The following is a 20070-nucleotide window of genomic DNA, read 5'->3' on the forward strand; positions in this document are numbered from 1 at the left end:
CTGCCACCACTTCTGCTACCGCCACCACCTCCGCTCCTCCTGCTCTAGATATCTTTGGTGGTAATTTTGTTTTTAACTCTTTGATTCTGGTGGATTGATCTGTCAGGAGTGCAGAACAAACAAATTGTTGTTGCGTGCATGCTGTGTGCTAGGCTTTCAAACCAGAGAGCCTGTTAACTTCAAACACGCTGTGCAAAACTTGAAGGTTCTGCTTTCAGTCCTGCCTTTCAAAATGAGTTAAAGACATGTTGTGTTCTTGGCCTTAGATTTGTTTGAGTCTGTTCCTGATGTACCTGCAGCACCTAAACCAGATGCTACTCCTAGCATAGATCTCTTTGGTACAGGTAAAGAAAGAATTCTTCCAATACTCTGCTGCTTTGATGCTGTGCTGTAGTATAAACTGACTTGAGTGATACTTACTTCTCATTTTTTCTTTCATTTCTGAAAGATGCTTTTTCATCCCCTCCGCCTGGAGCTTCCCCTGTGCCTGAGAGTTCTCTCACTGCTGATCTCTTATCTGGTGAGTGGTTGTCTTCACAGACCATCCTACAGACTTAGGGTGGTCGTTTTTGTTTTTTTTTCTTGAGTAAAAAAAAAGAAAAAAAAAGCTTACTGCCAATTAACAGTTTTTAAGCTGAAATACTAAGTCATGGGTTTGATAACACTGTGGTCACCAGAACAGCAGCTGCTGAAGATAGATACTGTAAAGTGGTTGACACTGAAGTTGAGTAAGTAATGTGGTTATTGAGAGAGTAAATCCTCCTCCTGAGCATAAGAAAAGTCTTAGTAAATAATGTTTCCTTTAAAGTACCGTGGTTTTCAGTTGTTGTGTGAGAAATGTAACCCTTTCTGTTTGCAGTTCTGAAGACTCTTACCTGAATTTACTGATCCTGTGGTTCTAACTGGTGGAGCCCATGTGGCTTTGAAATATTTAGCTATCATTGTTGCCTTGCTGATACTAAATATTATTTATCCTATGCTTACTGCAGTGGATGCATTTGCAGCCCCTTCTCCTCTACCCACTGCCTCTCCAGCAAAGGTGGATTCTTCAGGTGTGATTGACCTATTTGGTGGTGGGTATTTTGCTTTCCTCACCACTTCAGAGTTGAATCACTTCATTCCAATTACCTTTGCGCTTTGCTAAAGCTGTGGGTTTCCCCTTCTCACAGCTTTTTCTTTGTAGCCTGCTGGCTGACACTGGCATGTCCATTTCTTCATACTGCACAGTAACGAGCTGCAAATGAGCTGGCAGTGTGGTCATTTTGTTGTCATGACACTTGCCATTCTGTCTTCAGTCAATGCATGTATGGTTTCTCCTCAGAAGTCCAATGAAAGTCTGTTCTTTATTTTCTTCTTTTTAAGTCTCTGTGATCATGTTGTTTTCCCTCAGTCCTGTTTTTCTCAGAGCAGCTGAAGTTTTGTGGGTGGCTTGTCTCAAGCTGGGTATCTGGATTACAGTGTCTTTGTTGGAACTTGATGAGGTGGAAATTAGGATGGACTCAACCAACTCTAAGAGTATTGTAGAAAATGAATACTGCTTAGAAGTAGTGATTTTTCAAACGTTAGTGAAATATTTCTCTAAAAAGACTTAATGTGGGTCAATAGGTTCTGGCTGGAATTACTCCAGTCTCTCTCACCTGATACATTCATCTCCAAAGGGCTTAACCCTCTCATCTGGAATGCTGTGACTTGAATGAGTTTTCAGAGAAGAGGCCCAATGAAAAGAAAAAAGATATTTATTTCAAGTGCTGGTTTGTTGCACCTCCTTTTTTCCACCTAAACTTTGCATCCATGGTACTGCTCTACAATAAAGATGGCTAAGCACTTTCATATTCTTCTTCTGATGAATGAAGTGGTTATCTGTTTGTCATTTGTTGTTTACTGTAAGTCATTAGTTCATGCATTTAATATTGAACTCTTTATCTTTTCTTGATGCTCTCTGGAATTCTCTTTAGATGCTTTTGGAAGTAGTGCTTCCGAATCCCAGCCCACGACCCAGGCTGCTTCTACTTCCTCAGCTTCTGCAGACCTACTTGCTGGTAATTAAGAACTTCTAAAAATTCATTATTTTAAGGAAAAAATAATAAATGGTCTTGGAAATATTTTATGTTCCTTGGGTGTAAGTGGAGTTTTGCAATGGAATGGAATTCTTGTTCATAAGCTTTCTTAGTACTTTAGACAAATTAAAACTACAGTGATAAATAATGGAGGCACCATACTGAAGTACAAGTTAACTTATTAGATTATCTTCTTCATGTCTTCTTCCTGCCTCCAACAGAAGCCTTATTTTTCTCTGCTGTTCACAGAATAGGAGTCCATACATAAAGTTTCAGTGGCTGACTGTAGCAGTACGTAAGCAGTAGTGCAGGCTGTGCTGCTTTCTTACTGCTAATTCTTTGTTTGTTGGTTGATTTGAGACAGGTTATGCACTACTGTTAAGAGCTTGAATGAATGACTTGGTAGCAGCCTTGCATTTAGCCAAGGAGAGTGCGTGATGAGAGCTTTTTTGAGCACAGGGGCATAGAAGTGAGAGAACCTCTCCTTATACGAGGTGAGATGAGGTCTCTACTAGAGCTAATGTGGCATCACTGTCACACTTATTTCAAAGGTTGAGTTAACAGTATTGTTATAGTCTGCATCCTACAGATAAGCAGCTTCAGCCAAATTCTGTTTGTACTATTCTCCAAAATTATTTCTATACCATGTATTTTAGTAGCTGTAGTGATTTTGGTAAACAGCTGTGACTCCTCCCCATTCCAGTTTTGAAGTTCATAGAGAAAAAGATCCTAGCGTGTCTTCCTCGGGTTTAGAGGGAACTAATGCACTTCTGGTTTGAGAAAAGACTTGGCTTAGTTTCCACTGTGTTTCTAAAAGATGAATTTTGTCAGTAGAATTGGTTGGTAAGTTATCCTTGAAGGACTACAAAGATGATTGTTAGCTTCATGTCCTGTTGTGGCTTCCATTTTGAGCTGGAGTGACAGTCTGCCCTTTATGCAACTGCCAGCCACTCCAGGGGTGGTGGGCCCTGACAGCTGCTGTCTGTGTGTTTGCAGATCTCTCATGCCAGCTTGCACTGTATCAGAAGTCCAACCTTGTGTATGTTTTGCCTTTATATGCTTGTGAGAGATGCTCCATTGTATGAGAAATACCTAAGTGAGATACCTCAGTATTTAATCTGCTCCAAGTGCTGTGAGTTGATAACAGGTGGGTTCTTGAAGCCATCTCAGAAGAGGACACTTTTACTAGTAACTGCTCCAAGTGTGGGCGTTGCCTAGTTGTCCTGTGGGAAGGCTAGTTTGGAGAATAATGATGTGTATATCTGTTCTCAATCAGTTCCAGTGCTGGCAAGCCAGCTGCTGAAAGTAGGATGTAATGCATAAATGTGTGGTCAAGCTTTTGTACAGGCAGCTTCAGGATTCTAAAGGAGAAGACCACCTTTTGTTTTAATACTGCTTCAGTAGGTCTTTGTATTAGTTAGCCTACAGATATCTTAAGGCCAGAGATCAGGCTTTAACTAGTAGCTTCTGAAACATACCAATTCTTTGTGGTTACGTTACTTGAGAACTGAGGGCAAAGATATAGTTGAGATGGAGCTAATCCTTCTTATGCAAACATCAATACAAAATATTTTATGTCCTTATCTGTAACTAAGCTTGAATTCCAGTGGGTATTATGTTCCAGATGGCTTAAACTTCAGCAGTATGCTCTCTGAATCTGATGAGTCACATTAAATCTAAACCTGAATCTAAACACTCAAGCAGACCTGAAGCATTTGGGGTAAACAGGTGATTTTAATTTTGTTGATTCATGTGTTCAAAAGGGCTCCAAGTAGATTTGAATCTCTGGCAGATTCAGAGTCTGTAAACATCACAGCATATTGCTAAGCAGTTGTTTACCCTAGATAATGGCAGATGTATAGCCTGCAGTGTAATCCAGTTTTAAATTTAACATTGTCCAGATTTTATATGGTGACTAAAGGCTTGTCCTTCATGGTTTATGAATGTTTGGTTGTACTAAGTGTTTACATGCATAATGTTCCAGTGTACCTCCTATGCATCATTGTCTTAAGTCTTTTGCTGTCAGATAAGTTGCTGATCTCTTCATATCTGACTTAGGAAATGCAGTGGAATTTTTTTCATCCTCTGCAGAGCTTCTCTGCAGACAAGACTAGAACTGTGCTGAGTATTTTCCCTTCTAGATCTTCCTATGCAAATAAACTGTGTGCATGTATATCCCACTGTGTACTCTAATAGCACATTCCTTTAAGGAGTCTTCCTTGACTGTGTAAGTAAAGGCAATCTCAGAATCAGGCAGCTCGGGATGTCTGGACAGCACATCTCAGTAACTGTGTTGCTGCTGTTTCTCCTGACTCACCCTGGGTCTTGTTCAAGTTCTAGATAACTAGGAACTTAAATCTGTTAAAAGTATTTTTACAGCATCTCTGCTTGATGTTGCTGTTAAATTGCACAAGAAGCTAAAAGCTGTGGGACTGAGACCAGTCATCATGCAAAGAACACTCTCTTCTGTACTTGCAGAAACATACTTAGTGGGGCTTTGCAAAAACTTACATAACTTTCTAAACAGAATCTTATGAATGGATGTTGTGCCATGCCCTGATGCAAGCTTTTTGTTCTGACTCAGGAAATGGAAAGGATCTAGCTGAGCACAGGGTCTTTAGGTGGCTCCGGTGCTTTAGGAACTGCTGCAGTCAGCTGCCTTTATCATTTCTGTGTCATGTCAACCTGCTTCTGGTCTGATTCTTTGGAGATGAGTACTTGTTTGCAGGTAGTTGGAGGCATGAACCTCTACCTTAGGACTGGTGATGAACTAGGAAGAGTTTGTAGGTAAAGATCAGAGGGCAACCCAGCACTGACGGTGTTATAGTAGGTGTCTGCTACAGACCACCCGATCAGGAAGAGGCAGCAAAAGCAGCCTTTTTTAGGCAGCTGGAGAAGGCCTCACTATTACAGGCTTTGGCACTCATGGGCAACTTTAACCACCATAGTGTGTGCTGGAAGGGCAATATTGCTGTGTGTAGGTAATCAGGGGACTTCTGTGAGTGATCAAGTCATACGAGAGTGAGTTCAGTGAAGGGCCACCAAGATGGTGACTGGTGCACATGACATTTGAGGACAGGCTGAGAACTAGGTCCATTCAGCCTTAAGAAGAGAAGGCAAAAAGAAGGCCTTACAGATGTCCAAACTACCTCACTGGAGGATGCCAAGACTAGCCAGGTTCTTCTTGGAAGTGCATAGGAAAAGAAGGCAGGGTGGGTGAGAAATTCCAGTTAAATATGGTTGGATGCTCTGCTTCCCTTACTCCAGCCACTACCCTTAGTAGAATTTGAAGGAACCAGTTTAAGTTACAATCTGAGCATTTTCAGACATTGCCTGCAATCTGGCAAGCTTCAGCTGAAGGGCATAGTTTATGAGGTGTTTCTAATCAGGTTGTGTTCTCCTGGACCTGTAGCGTGTGATCAGGTTTGCTGTCCTCTCCCAGCTCTGTCTAGGGCCAAGGTATTTGGTTCATGTAAGTCAGGGTGGTGCAGCACATGGCTGACCTGGTGCCCAGGACCCCATGATGGCACATCACTCTCCTTTTCCTACTGAGGTTTTCTCTTCTGAAATAGTGTCAGATGTGTAAATTAACTGATGCTTGCATTAACTGTGTATGCATAAATTTCTCTTGCTCTTTCAACATTTGTTAAGCATTTGGTGTTTGGTCTTAACTTCGTTCTCTGAGAAAGCAAAGTTTTTAGGAGGAGTGACTGAGATCTGACTTCATCCTGGCTCAAACCAGGACATTGATACAGTTAATGCTCACAATTGAGCACAGGTCCTTACGTTGAGCTCTAGCCTGTCTGATAGGTAAATGTCTGGCAGATGCTTGATTTCATAGCTGGGAAATGTGCTGTTTTCACTATTTGTAAGATGTCTGCATAATGTGCTGTAATCAGTATTCCCTGTTACTGTGAAAAGCAGTTTGGATTAAAAAAAGTGGGTAGAAAATCTTTAGAAGTTTATCTATTTTCCCATTTTTTAAACAGCTGACTTCCCCACTGACCTGGTGACTACGGAAAGCTGAAGAAAGATGAGAAAGAAGGCATTAGTTGACTGCTTAAATGAGTAATCTCAGTAAAAAGACCAAGTAGTGATAAAGGTTTAATGTAAATACATGATGCCTTCTAAATTGCTAAGTTGTATTTGGTACTTAATTTCAACAATGTGACTTTTGGAGTAGCAGGCTTCATTTTTCAGATTTCACTCATGTTAAAAGATCTGTATTTACTTTGGATAAGAATCTGACTTAAAATGGTCTCTACAAATTGGAGAATATTATCTAGGGGAGAAATCTGAAATGAGTAAATGCTGAAGCCTCTGTACATAGGCAGCAGTGATTAGCTGGACAAATAGGGACAGAAGGCTGTAAGCAGGGCATTCCCTGACAAGGAACTAAAGGTGCTGTCTCATCACTGTCTTTTGCTCAGCTGTGGCAAAGTAGTATGCTTCCTACTCTGATACAGAGGAAAAAAGGTACAGCCTGCCTGTTGTGCAGAGTGTTCTTTCTGCTGTATTTGTGTAGTCACAGCTGGAGCACTGAGCTCACCTTGGATCCTTCCTATGCAAGGGCAGCTGGGAAAAAACAAGGCTGAGAGACTGAAAATGTAGTATAGAGGTCTTGGACATGACTATCAAGAAGACATTTAAGATAAATGGTTTGTAGGCTAAAGAGAATTGGAAAAGTGTGATTTACATACTTGTTTTGACAGTCTTTGCATATTTAATCAGTTTCCAGAGTCTGTAGATAACGCAAATAAGCTTAAATTGCAAGAAAGATCTAATTATACAGGGTGCAAGGGATGGATTTTAAGAATAGTGAAGCATGGGAGTGCATTCCTTGTAGGCTGGAGAATCTCCATGAATAGGGTTTATTATATAAATGTAGGATTGATAATATATACATTAAGCTTAATCATGGAGATTCTCCAGCCTGCAAGTAGTTCACTGGTGGGTGCTGTTGATCCTGCTTTGGCATGGGCAAGGGGAGTGAGGCAGCAGCTTGAAGACATCTTGACAAGGAAGATAGATGTTTTAAGATGATGAGGCTAAACTGGATTAGTGAAACACTGCTAAAGTAGTTTGTTTCTGAAGTGGTGTGTTGCATTCTACCTATGAGATTACTTGCCTAGAATAATAGTATGTAGTACTGGAAGAATTGTTCTCTACTCTGTTGGTCTGCCTCTGCAGAAATCTAAATAACAAACATTAAAGTTTTTATTGGTGACTCTCAACAAGATCTTAAATTCCCTGGGTCACACCTGGTATACCAAGGATGCTCGTGTAGTAAGTACTGAGTTATTTACAGTGGTCTACTAAGAATTGTCTCTGTCATTCTGCCTTCTATAGTTTGAGCTTTTGTTAAATACAGCCTAGGACTGACTCTAATGTCCACATCTCTCTTATGTGGCTTTTTCAAGGCTTTGGAGGTTCCTTTATTGCTCCTTCTCCATCACCATCCCCAGTCACTCCAGCTCAAACCAGCTTACTACAGCCTAACTTTGATGCAGCTTTTGGGACATCAGCTCCAACAACTGGCAGTTCGTTTGATGCATCAGGTGAGCCACAGTGTTTCTTTCTGTGAATTTTCTAGTGAGTTTTGTGTCTTAGGTGAGTTAATTATACCATATTTGGCCTCTGAGTACAAGCAACATCAGTGATTTCCTGGTTCCCTTTCTTCTGGAACAAATCAGGGTGGTGTTTAGGCTGGTGTGTGCCCAGGAGCTCTTTGTATCCAGTTTTTATTTTACCATGTCAGTAAAAAAACTACTAGTGTGAACGTCATCCTTGCATGCGCTTCATTGCATGAATTAGGAGTCACATGAGGAAAACACGGTTCTGTAAACCAGCTGCTGCTGCTGAAGCTATTTCTGAGCTTGCTTGGCACCTGAAGATACACAAAACAAAGACTGAGGTAGTGTTCTTGGCCTGACTATAAGCTTAAACTTCTGTCACTGCTATCATTTTGTTTGTATCTCTTCCATTCTATATTTTCCATGCTGGGTCCTTGCTACAAACTTAAAATTGGTGAGTTCTGCAACTGTACAAGAAAAAAAAGGTTGAAGTAGCACTGCTGCTTGGTTATTTGGTTGCTTGCCAGTGCACATGCTACCCCTTCCTCTTGACTTAATATTAGCATGTTCCTCAAATACAGATCAGAAGATAGAACTCTGGCATGAGTTGTACCAGGCAGTTTGACTTCAAGGGATCTAAAAAATGAACTTCTGAGTTTTATGACTGGGCTAAGGAGGTTAGCTCTGTCATTGCAGATGGTTCTGGTTCCTTCTGATCTCATAAGGTGTTAGTAGGTTTTCCTGAATCCCTGCTGCTTGCAAGTGAATAGTAGTAATATCTTGAGACATTCAGTCCTGTTTCCGTAAGATGTCAAGGTATAAGACTGCTTTGCCACAGTAATTCTGGCTGGTGTTTGCTGCAAGATGTTCATTTTTAAAACCCTTAAATCAATGTCTCCTAACAAATGTGTGTGCATCTGACACCTCTCTAAGGAGGGCTGTAAGAAAAGTGTCGTGTGGAAGTGGTGCTGTACCTGTGTAGATTTAATTCTCCAGTTAAAGTCCTTTTAGGCATGTCCTCTCATATTAGTTCTCATCAGTATAGCTCTTCCAGGATTACTGTACATTCAGTGTCTAGTAGAATGACATGCATGCCCTTGTTGGCATTACTTTTAATGTCAAATGGTGTTTTGGTAACACTTGTGACGTGGTTGTCTGTGCTACGTTTGTTGGAGCAACAGCAGGTAGTGTTTTTCTTACCACAGCTGCTGTTCTAACCCACTTCCCTTTCACTTCCAGTGTTTGATGGCTTAGGTGATCTTCTTATGCCAACTATGGTTCCTTCTGGCCAATCTGCAGCACCTTCAGCTACAGCAACAGTCCCTGCTTCTGCAGCAAGCAAAGGCCTTGGAAGTGATCTTGATTCGTCTCTTGCGAACTTAGTAGGCAGTAAGTGACAAACTTGGTTTTTAAGTAATGTGGCATGCAGCTATCATACTTGTCCATGGAGCCAAATACCTGCCTATTTTAGCTTGCAGGTGCTTTTCCTCCCTGCAGAGATTAGGGGGTGTCTGGATATGTTACTTCCTCATTGTGCTCACGATCTGAGTCAACTAATGGGATCTGTTTGGTAGCTGCGATTCATAACTTGTGAACGTCTCAGGTATTTCAGGAGCACATCAGACTCTTAATGGATGTGCAGCTGTGTAATAACAGAAAAGTGAAAGCTGTCCAAAGCATCTGATATCACTGTGGAATTTAAGCAGAAGAGCTGGTGGACACAAGTAGTTGACTTCCTGCTTAATGCAAGGAGTAGCAGCCGCAGGGGTGAGGAGTGCATAACAACCAAGAGCAGAGTTTCTCTCAGACAGTGAACTTCCCAAAACACATTCTTAAAATGCTAAGCTAAAAAGGAGTTCTCTTTCCTGTAGTAGGAAAAGGGCTAAAGACTTTATAACTAGAAATCAGCTGCAGTCCCCACCAGAGGCCCTAACAGAGGCCCACCTAGGCTGAAGTGTAATACTACTGAAGTTGTACTTAAGAGAATTGTACAAATGGAATATTGTCAGTGTATCTAAACACACCACAGTAAAGATATAAGTGATCTTGTGATGGATACTGTTCTGTGGGGAAACTATCACGCTTGGAAGCCAGCAGGGCTCTTAAATCCCTTGTAACCTCTTCTGCAAATTACTTGGTATATCCAAGTTTGGGGGAAGAAAACCAAACCTAAGCTTTTTTGACTTACAGGATTTGTATTGCTCATTTGAGAAGAGTATTCTTTAAAACTTTTAGCTTGAAACTTCTTCCAAAGAGTAATTAAGGAAACTACTTGGAGTTCCCATGTATGGTACAGCAGATAACAGTGCAGGACTTCTAGGTAACATTCAGATGCTTATGAAGCAAAAATGGCTTCGTTAAGTATAAGACACCTGCAGGGTTCCTCAAAAGTTTGTTCTGAAAGGGTAGATGTAGCCAGTCTTCTGATGCTGTCTAAATGAAAACAGCCAAAACTTTATTACTCTCTATGAGCCCATCTGAAATGGAGTGTGAGCTGTTACTTTGACATGCTTTAATTTACTAAATATGACTTATTTTTTCTTTCTTTCTTACAATTTTCAGATCTTGGAATTTCTGGTACCACTTCAAAAAAGTAAGTTTAAGAAAACAAAAGAGGGTTTTGACTCTGTATACTCTTTTATCTATTTTATTTATTATTAGGAATAAATAAATTAGTTATGTGCTCCCGCTTCCCCAAAGTATCAGTTAATAAAAAATTCTGGAAAAAGTATTTTATTATATACAGGTTCACTAAATAATTAAGGTTAAATGTTCCTGATATAGCTTTTAAACTTGCTGGCTTTAATCAGAGTAATTGAATTTTTTTTCTGTAAATTGGTGTCTTCATATAGGACAGCTCATTTGCAAAGAACTTAAAATGAACAAGTAGTCCAGATAATATATTGTATAGCTCTCCTTAGTAATTAGGCTTATATGTAATAGTCGTGTTATCTTTTTACAGATGCTGGATGTGCTTATCATGTAGGCATTGGAATACTTGTAAAATAATAAAGAAATTCATTCCATGCAGCGAAAAACTTCTTTTTGCAAGAGGAAACATTTACAGCATTCTGTTTATTTTTAATGTATCTTCTTAATCTAACTGATTGCTTATTTCTGTGCTGAGTCTTCCTCTGTATGCAAGACCAGTTTATGATGTGTGTACTCCAGAATGTTTTGTGCCCCTGTGGAGATAATAGGAGGGATGTGTATAAACACATAATGAAATTTATCCTGAAAATTTAGCTCCATCCAATCTACTTCATTCAAATGGTGTATCCTATTCTGGTTAGAGCAGCCTCTAACAAAATATGGTTTTGCAGCAACCCTTTTATTCTATGAATGATTTGTTTCTCTTGTATCTATCAACTTTTTTCAGAACTGAATGCTTTCCTCCTTCAGCTGTCTGAGCAAGATTTCCAGCAATGAAATGACCTTTCAAAGACTTCTAGCAGGCAGCTCTACTGCCTGGCCCCAGTAGAATAGGCAGTAGCAGTCCTTCCTCCTACTTGCAAGGGTATATGCAATAATATGTTACCTTCAGTCAATACTAAATAAAACCTCTCTTTAATTCTCACCACAAAGGCCATAACCATGTAACTGACTTGAACATAGAGTGCACTGATGTCTACTGCTAACAACCTTTGAAACTGAGTGGCACTAAAAGTGTATCTTTCTGCTAATAGCTTAAACTGCATACACCATCAACTAATGTAGCTGCAAGCCTAATGTTCATGTGTACTGCAGCTGCTTTTCCCTCTCGCTGTGATAGCATCAAATAGTAGCTCTGTCTCTCTCCCTCTCTTATTAGGGGAGACCTTCAGTGGAATGCTGGAGAGAAGAAGTTAACAGGAGGAGCCAACTGGCAGCCAAAAGTAGCACCTGCGACGTGGTCAACTGGTGGTGTCCCAGGTGCTCCATTGGTAGGTGGTTAATCCATTGATACCACTGGTATTGGAACCTCAATGTTTTATGAGACTGTGCAAGCAGATTGGTAGGCACTCCTGTCTACTGCAGCTAAAGGGTTTGCTTCTATATAAATGATATGATTATTTCAAGTCACACTTTTAAGACAGATTTACAGCTGACATAACTAATTGACTTCAGGTCAATGACAATACACTAGCATATGTATCAAAATGGTTATTCTACCTGTACACTTAGTACCTGTGGATATTGCCAAGTGTGTGGTTATCTGTATGGGTCTTGCCACAACCAAGCCCAAGTTGATGGTCCAAAAGACAGCAGTATAGGTCCAAAGTTGAAGTACTGGAAGGAGAGAAGATAAATAGTTTTTTTTCTCAAGCTTTCTTGACTGAAGTAGATAAAAAGTCTACACAGTATTCATACTGATCAGGTGATAGATGTTAGACAAGAAGTGGGTAGCTTGTTTAGCAGTGTACAGGAGTCTGCTGGAAGAGTTGGGATTGTCATGTAAAATATTTCAGAATGCACTAACTGTGACAGAAGGTTGAATTGAACTAGAAATCTAAATTTGGTGCAAGAGCAACTTGATCATGAGTAAGTTACAAGAATAATCTGAAGAGGGGTCATACCTCATCTCACTGAAGTCACACAGGGCTTAAAACTTTTCCATTTGGAAAAAGCTGGGTTGGGAAGAGAAGGAAAGGACTTTTGAGGGGTAGCATGACCAACTCAGTTCTCTGCTGCCACAGCCAAATGCTAAAGTGATTTTTAAGCGTGTTCCAGCTTGTTCTTTAACCTTATGAAAGATACAAGAATTCCCTGAACTTGGTACTTCATTGAATGTGTAAGTTGTAACATCAACTTTTTTTCTTAATAGAAAGGCTGGGCAGTACTGTACAGTGTAAGTGACTTTTTTATGATCTCTTATTGTACTTGCTTAACATGAAGATACTAACAGCACCTCACCTGCACTACAGTTACTACCACTGGCTTAAAACTAGCAAGAAGCTACCTAACATGGTTCTATTTGCACTGTCTCTGCAGACCATTCTCAGGCAAGGTGTTGAATATGGTAGTAGTGATGAACCATTTCTGTGCTGTAAGCTTGAACATAATGGCTTCAAACTGTCTTTGCTTTAGTTGGATGTGAACTATCTGATGACTTGTACTACCTGACATTTCTAACTTCTGTAACTTTAGCCTGAACTTGCAGTGGCTTTACCATCTGATAAGTAATTAGGTTTTCTGGAAAGCTGGGCAGTTTTGGTAGCATTTCATGAAACATGGATTCTCTATATACATTTCTTAAAAATCATGCACTGAAGTAATTTGAAACCACAGAAAACTAGATCTGCAGGAAAATATAAATGTGGAGACCAAAGAGAAGCTTGCCTTCACATCACTGTTGAACCACAAACTTGTTCACTTCTTCCCTTCCTTCTGTCCTTTTGCCTTCTGGATTAAAATTGGCAAAATTTTGTAAAAGCCCATTCCCTGGAGTGACCCCAATATTTTGAGGCAAAAGCAGATTCAGTTTTGTGGCCTTTTTCTTGGCATCTGCCTAACTGGATTTTGAGCTGCGTTGTGTTCCTGTGGCTGCAGCCAGATCATGGCATATGATGTCATTAATCCGTGTCTTCCTATTCCTTGCTTTCCATACCTGAGTGCCTAGGTGTTAGTTTTAGTTTGGGGACAGCTGTGCTGCTAGCACAGCACAGCTTTTAATTGAAATGCTCCCCAGAAAGCTTTCAGACTGGAGAAGATGTTCATAATTAATATTAGCCAGAAACTGCAGGGTATTTGAATAATGAATCTGGAACAAGTTACTTTGACTTGTCTCCAGTTTCCTAAGAAACTGGCAAATTCTAGTTTGGAAGCAAGGATTAACCAAGGGCATTAAGTGCAGCATTCACAGAAGCAGACTGTGCAGTAGTTCCAAGATACCTCCAGAGACTGTGTCTTTTGAACTGCAAGTGCCAGGTGCTCTCCAAGTGCAGTGGGATGTAGCTGACTCAAGGCAGGAGGTAAGATTGTGGAGGCTCAGGCATGACCCTGCAGCTTCTGTAATAGCTTGAGAAATTGTGCCAATACACTTAGGCCATACAAATAGCACTAATGAGATTCCTAAAAATCCTACTACCATTTTCAAATCCATTTCTTTGAATGCTTTCTGCCTCTCTTCAGAGTTATTCATAGTTTGGATTGTATATAGGTCTGTGAAAGGGAGGGACTTGGATGTTTTCAAGGCTGTAGGGAGACTGTTTATGGGAAGTTACAGACAAGGGAACCCAAAGGGATGATGTGTAGGTTCTGCTGGATAAGTAGGATACCCTTGTTCAGAGATGTTGTTGTGCTGTGTATCCAGTCAGACTACTAAAGTAACAGTTCTCTCTTTCTGAATACTAGTGAGAGATCCCCTTTTTTTGTCTTCTGTTACTTGAATGAAAATCATAACAAGTTAAGCATATGAATGAAAAACATAAGATAAACTCTCCTTACTATAGTATGTAATGGCTGTGATTGTGGCTTCAGTGTGTGAATTTATTCTTAAAGTAATGTCACTGCATAAAAATACTTTCTTTTTTAATAGAAAGCTAATTATGGAACTGATTTCTCTTATCTTTACAATCTGGTTAAGCTTTTACTAAAATACAGTGCTATAGCAAGTGCTACAGTGCGTTGGCTATCAGTTACAAAATTGGGGTGCTTTCTTACACTATGTAGGAGGAGGAAAGTATGTATTTTCTTGGGCCTATTTTGAATTGTACTTATTAAATTAACTCCCTTCATGAAGAGCCTGGAGTCTGTCACCCTTGCATCTTTATGAAAAAGCAAGCTCAGGATCAGTACAAAGACTCATTCAACTCTTTTCTTTAAAGCATTGTGGTTTTGAGGTTAGGTATTATCCTGCAGTCCTGCTTTCCAGAACCACTTTGAGAATGCTGGACACTCTGTGCAGTTTCCAGATAGTTGGTGTGACAGAGATTCTTGCATTTTTTATTTTTTTTTCTTTTTTTCCCCAAAAAACCCCATTTAGACAGGAACTGTGCCTCCAGCCAGTGCTGTTCCTGCCACAGGGGGTGCTCCACCTGTCCCGCAGCCAGGAGCAGCATTTGGGATGGTGAGTCCCTTTTATTACACTGTGCTCTCCTTTCTTCACCCGACATTCTGACTCTGACTCTGTGTCCATTGCCAGCCCCCAGCAGGTACAGGTGTGCCCATGATGCCCCAACAGCCAGTTATGTATGGGCAGCCTATGATGAGGCCACCATTTGGAGCTGCCACTGGCCCTGGTGTACAGGTAAGTGTTCATGCTAGATGGATGGATGTTAAATTGCTTTCCATTTCTGTAGAAAGTAGCTTCTATGTGTGCATTATTTCAGTTCAGTTCTACCTGTAGGTCTGTAAATAACTTTTCTTCTAGTATCAGCTGCCTGACTTGGAACAGATCACGTGAACTACCTTGATTTTTTTCAGTTCCCTTGTATGAGACCAACAGAACAGGCTCAAGTCTCCTGCAGCTACCTACAGCCAAGATCTGTTTTGGGAGGATATTTAAGTAAAGCTCAAAGTGGGCACTTTTACAAGCTCTGTTCAGAGCTTGTAAAAATCTACTAGAGCTGCAGTCAGCATCTTTCCTCCCAGCCCACCAAGAGATTCCTCAGAAAACCAACCTTCTGCTTTGTATAAGTTACAGTCTCCAGTTCTGGGTTGACAGCTGTTTCTCAGTACATACAACTTCATCTGTTTCAGGCTGGTAGCTTGCTGGGTTTCTTTTGGTGCAAAACAGCTGCATTCAAGTGTGAATTACCACACTGTATATAACATTGGAGTGCTCAGGATGCACACTTTTCACAGCAAATTTCAATACTGTTAAGTTTTTCTTCTAACTTACATTAGGGTGGAGGAATGCAAATAAATAATTATAATTTTTAGTCCCTCTCTTATTTTGTAAGTGGGAGATAAATGACACTGCTTCCTTCTTCATGTTTTAAAAATGTATTTACCTAGTCTGACTTCATAACATTCACATATTTAGATGTAAAGGGGACACAAGTTGGGCCACCTAAGCCAAAGATATTCTTGATTCTGTGCTAATGAACAATAACCAAGAAATGCTGTGTCACAGATGACTCATTGCCAAGGAGATGAGTCCTTTCTCTAATATGAGGAAGAAAATCTAATGGAGTAGTTAATGATGAAATAGGTTTAGTGAATGGGGACATGACATCCTTCCTCTTGAACTGGGTGATATTTGCTGCTTTTCATAGTTTCCTATGGACTCTGACTTGAAGCTGTAAGTTTGGAAGTGCAGGACTCTGCCTACTCTTATTCAAAGCTTTCAGCTCATAGCTCCTGGGAGATGCAATATAAGCCATAGTACCTGTTCCACACTGTATTTCCAAAGAGTTTGGGTTGTAATAACTCCGAAAAGGACAGGGTCTATATAGATGAGAGGCAGGGAATTACTTAACTGTAGTTTTTGCTTCTTTGTAAGTCAGAAGTGTATTTTGTAATTCAGATAAGGTGGGAGATGGAAGTTGGTGCTGTACCTCTGAAATCAGACTTGTAACACTTGAAACCAAGCCAGATCCCTTGTTTTGTGCTTTCCTGCCCACCTTAAAGTGCCTCTGCACTTATGTTAGCTAGATTAATATTATGGAAGACACCAGTGTTTTGTATCACAGAGGGGTAGTTGTCAAGGTGCCAGGGCTACATATGAAATACCTTTAATGCCCTGAGTAAGGTAGAGCTGGGGAGGAGTAAGGAGAGGGTGGAAGAGTCATCCGGCTCCCTAGTGATAAGAGTTGCATGGAACTTGAAAAACTGATGTTTTATGTGGAACAACTGATGTTTTTTTAATACTTAGCAGAGGAGGAACCACAGATAATAGAGTCACATCTCCACTATACTTTGGACTCTGATTTACCTTACCAATGTAGATCAACTTGCACTTAAATGGCAGTCTCTGGGATTTTCAGATGGACTCTGCAGCCTGCACTCCGCTTGTTCTGCACCACAGTGTTTAACATCTAACAATTGCTTAACTTCTGTCTGGGTTGATGACCCTACCACCATGCTGTCTTACAGGGAGACTGATTTGAAGTGATTTGAAGCTAATTAGAATATGCAGTGTCTGTAGCCTTATCCACTAAACCAGCCAAACATTGTTAACCCTGTAGTAAGGATGGAGTCTAAACAATGCTTGAGCAAAATGGCAACACAGTGAACTTGAGGATAAATGAGAACTTTGTATGCTTGCAAGGTGCTTGTGTGAGAACCAGCTTTTATCTGCCTAATGCTTGTGTATCCTTGTCTGCTTTGTTTTTTTCTGCCTTCCTGGCTGGTGTCTGTTAGCTTTCTCCAAGCCCAACTCCTGCTACTCAGAGTCCCAAGAAACCTCCAACAAAGGACCCATTAGCGGATCTTAACATCAAGGATTTCTTGTAAACTATAAGGTATTCTGTGGCTGCCTGCCTGAGCAAGTTATTGCTGTGTCTGGCACACAGGTGGTGTTGGTTAGGCCAGTAGATTGAATAAGACTGTTAAAATTGTTGCTGCAGAGGTAGGTAGAAACATGCACTGATAATGTGGTGTTTTAAATCGAAAACTGAGTTCTCTGTCCCCACAATTTTAGCCTGAAAGCTGACTTTTGCCTAGGTATTTTTTTCCAAAAGTCACTAACCAGGAAAAGTTATTTTCCATCTGTAGCTTCAATTTTTACCTTGTTTCCTTTCAATTCAAGGGTTTATGTTTATTTCCCTCCCTCCTCCACCCCCCAAAGTCAATACTGAAATAAATAGAACCATAAGAGTACAAATACTAGGAGCAAAATGCTGCTGAAGAGATTTGTCCCAGTCTTGTGGGTGTAGAAACTGATTTGGCATTGTAAATGTAAAGGGATCAAAAGAGGAAAAACTTCTGTATCCTGATCACCTAGGGAAGGTTGTTTGCATCTCTTAACTGTTGCCAGCTCATGTTTTTCCCCACTGTACAAGTTTTCAAGGCACTGCTTTTCTGAATGCTAAGGCATGAAGTCCTGAGCAGTGCCATGTAGAACAACAGTGGGAAAGGAGGGGAGTAAATATAAAGGGAAAGGGAAGGAGAAGCAAAAAAACAGTACTGCAGAATGAAGGAAAAAAAGGCAGAAACATTAAAGGTGAGGTTTTTGGAGAAGGATGTAACAACTGCCAAGTGGAAGCATCAGATTGAATTCAACACTTAAGCCAATTTAAAAATAATGATGCAGAAGTAAGGTAGGCATTTTATAATTAAGACTAGAACAATTTTCCAGGTGAGGAGGGGAAAATCATTACATACCTTTTGAGCCTTCCTCAGAAGTTCCTTATCTTTCTATAGCTTAACTCTAAGACTTGTTCTAAGCCCCCTCTGCACTGAAGTTAGCAGCAATGGATGGGATCAGGCTGTTCTTAGCAAGCACCACCCAGTCCCACTTCCACCTTCTCCAAATTCCATCCCTGGGAGTTGTACCTGGCTCTTGGTGGAGATGTCCAGGAGTGGAGATGCACCTTCATTGCTGGGGTCCACTGCTGTTGGCTTGGGTTTATAGTAGACAGATTCATAACCGTCTGTGGGAAAACTGCTGCTTCACTAAATGCTGATAACTCCTGTGAGGTGTGAAGTGATGAGCAGATTTGGTGCTCTTTCTAGAATGTGTTGCATCTAGCTCATTATTGTGGTTTTCATCTAATACTTTCCTATATTCACAGCTGCAGTTTTTCTGACTGGATGATAAAAACTTGAGTTTGGAGTCTACAAATGGATGCTCAGAGTTTGAAAATGAGCCACCAGTACCAAACCCAGCGCTTACTCAGACTTTTCTCTTCCTCCTGAAACGTGTAGCACAGCTGTGAAAGTGAACATTAGGAATGTGTACTACCTTAGCTGTTATCCCTACTCTCTCAAAATTTGTGTACTTGGGTTATTTGTGTTTTACAATTTAAACAATGGATGTATGTTTCTGATGCCTTCTAGTGCTTTTCTGAACCTATCCCACAGGGGCAGATTATGCAGCTGTTGTTTGGTGAGCCATTTGGAGCGATGTCTGTGGTTTTTGAAGGTTTCCATGTATATAACTTTTTGAGGACACCTAAAATTTCCCTAGGACTCAATTTCTCCTTTATCTGTCATGAAATATAGTGTGATAATACCAGATAGTAAGGAAAATACGTATGAAATTGTGTGGAATACTTTTTTTTTTTTTTTTTCCCGGTCACAGGAATCTCAATTGTCGTGAAAAAATGTTTTATTTTTGTGGCACTGTATATGTTAAGATAATTCAAAGTAATATAAAGGTAAACTACCATAGCAAATACTTTTTTTGATGATGTACCAAGAATGAAAAACCATATCTGAAAGAATACCGTATTTATTGCTCTTTTTATTTTAAAATCTATTTTAATGATTTTAGTTGTTTGCATTTTAAAATCTCAATTGTCGTGAAAAAATGTTTTATTTTTGTGGCACTGTATATGTTAAGATAATTCAAAGTAATATAAAGGTAAACTACCATAGCAAATACTTTTTTTGATGATGTACCAAGAATGAAAAACCATATCTGAAAGAATACCGTATTTATTGCTCTTTTTATTTTAAAATCTATTTTAATGATTTTAGTTGTTTGCATTTTAAAATTGGCATATCTATCCGTTCTTGCTGAATGCACTGAGAAGACGTAAAGGGTCAATTTCTCTCCTTGTAGTTGGAAAAACTACTATAGTTGTGCTGGCATTAAGGGATTTCAACTACAAGAGCACTCTTGGATATATCTGTAGTCAAAACATGACAAGTGATGTTACTCATCTCTGTTCAGTTCTTATGTACATCTCTTAATTTCGTGCTTCCCTGTGTATGCCTCAGGCTTTTCTCCATTGCCCCGAATGCGCTGTGAGTAGCTTTTGTACTATTGGTGATTAGATTTAATTCTGATCCAGAGATCCACGCCCTTTACTGTACAAACTGTGTTTCTTTTGGTTTTTTTCTTTATTTGTTCTCATACTGTTTCTGCTGATGGCTTGTTGTAAGATCTTGACTCTTCAATGAGGTCACTGTTGATCAGTGTTACAAGTGGCTTGGCAGTTCTCTGTAAAAGCATATCGGGTTGGAAAGATACTCACCTAAAGTCTTTCAAATGAACTATTTAATCAATGTATGGTACCATTAAAAGTGGTTGTATCTGAATTTGCTGTGGGGATAACACACAGTATAATGGGAAAGTTCTATAAAAAGCTGATTTCAAAATGGCTCTTCTTTGTATTTCAGTTTAAAACAAAAACAAAAAAACAAGAAACCCCAGTGCATGTGTGCCCTCTGAGATGCAATAAACACCTTGATCAAACTAAATACCGTGTCGCCAGTTCATGATTTTTGAGATGTTGAGCACAATAATAGGTTTGGGGGGGGGGGAATGTGTCTAGGTCCTGACACTGCTGAGTCTGCTGCACATGGTAGTCACTTTTGCTGATCTGTAAGCAGTACAGGAGAGATCCATA

General features: G+C 40.0%; 1 protein-coding gene across 1 annotated transcript in view; it reads left to right on the forward strand.

Moving 5' to 3' along the window:
- Positions 1-19916, forward strand: part of SNAP91 (synaptosomal-associated protein, 91kDa) — a 70438-nt gene extending 50522 nt beyond the window's left edge. Inside the window, exons 18-31 of the mRNA XM_010003136.1 lie at positions 3-60; positions 267-344; positions 449-520; positions 990-1073; positions 1956-2039; positions 7478-7615; positions 8870-9019; positions 10193-10223; positions 11442-11553; positions 14595-14678; positions 14754-14858; positions 16916-17016; positions 18289-18995; positions 19196-19916. Coding sequence (XP_010001438.1) covers positions 3-60; positions 267-344; positions 449-520; positions 990-1073; positions 1956-2039; positions 7478-7615; positions 8870-9019; positions 10193-10223; positions 11442-11553; positions 14595-14678; positions 14754-14858; positions 16916-17008 — 1089 coding nt within the window. The 3' untranslated portion in view covers positions 17009-17016; positions 18289-18995; positions 19196-19916. The remainder of the gene's footprint in view (positions 1-2; positions 61-266; positions 345-448; positions 521-989; positions 1074-1955; positions 2040-7477; positions 7616-8869; positions 9020-10192; positions 10224-11441; positions 11554-14594; positions 14679-14753; positions 14859-16915; positions 17017-18288; positions 18996-19195) is intronic.
- The last annotated feature ends 154 nt before the right edge of the window (positions 19917-20070 follow it).

Source organism: Chaetura pelagica, unplaced genomic scaffold (genome assembly GCF_000747805.2).
Source record: "Chaetura pelagica isolate M959 unplaced genomic scaffold, ChaPel_1.0 scaffold170, whole genome shotgun sequence".
Taxonomy (NCBI): domain Eukaryota; kingdom Metazoa; phylum Chordata; class Aves; order Apodiformes; family Apodidae; genus Chaetura; species Chaetura pelagica.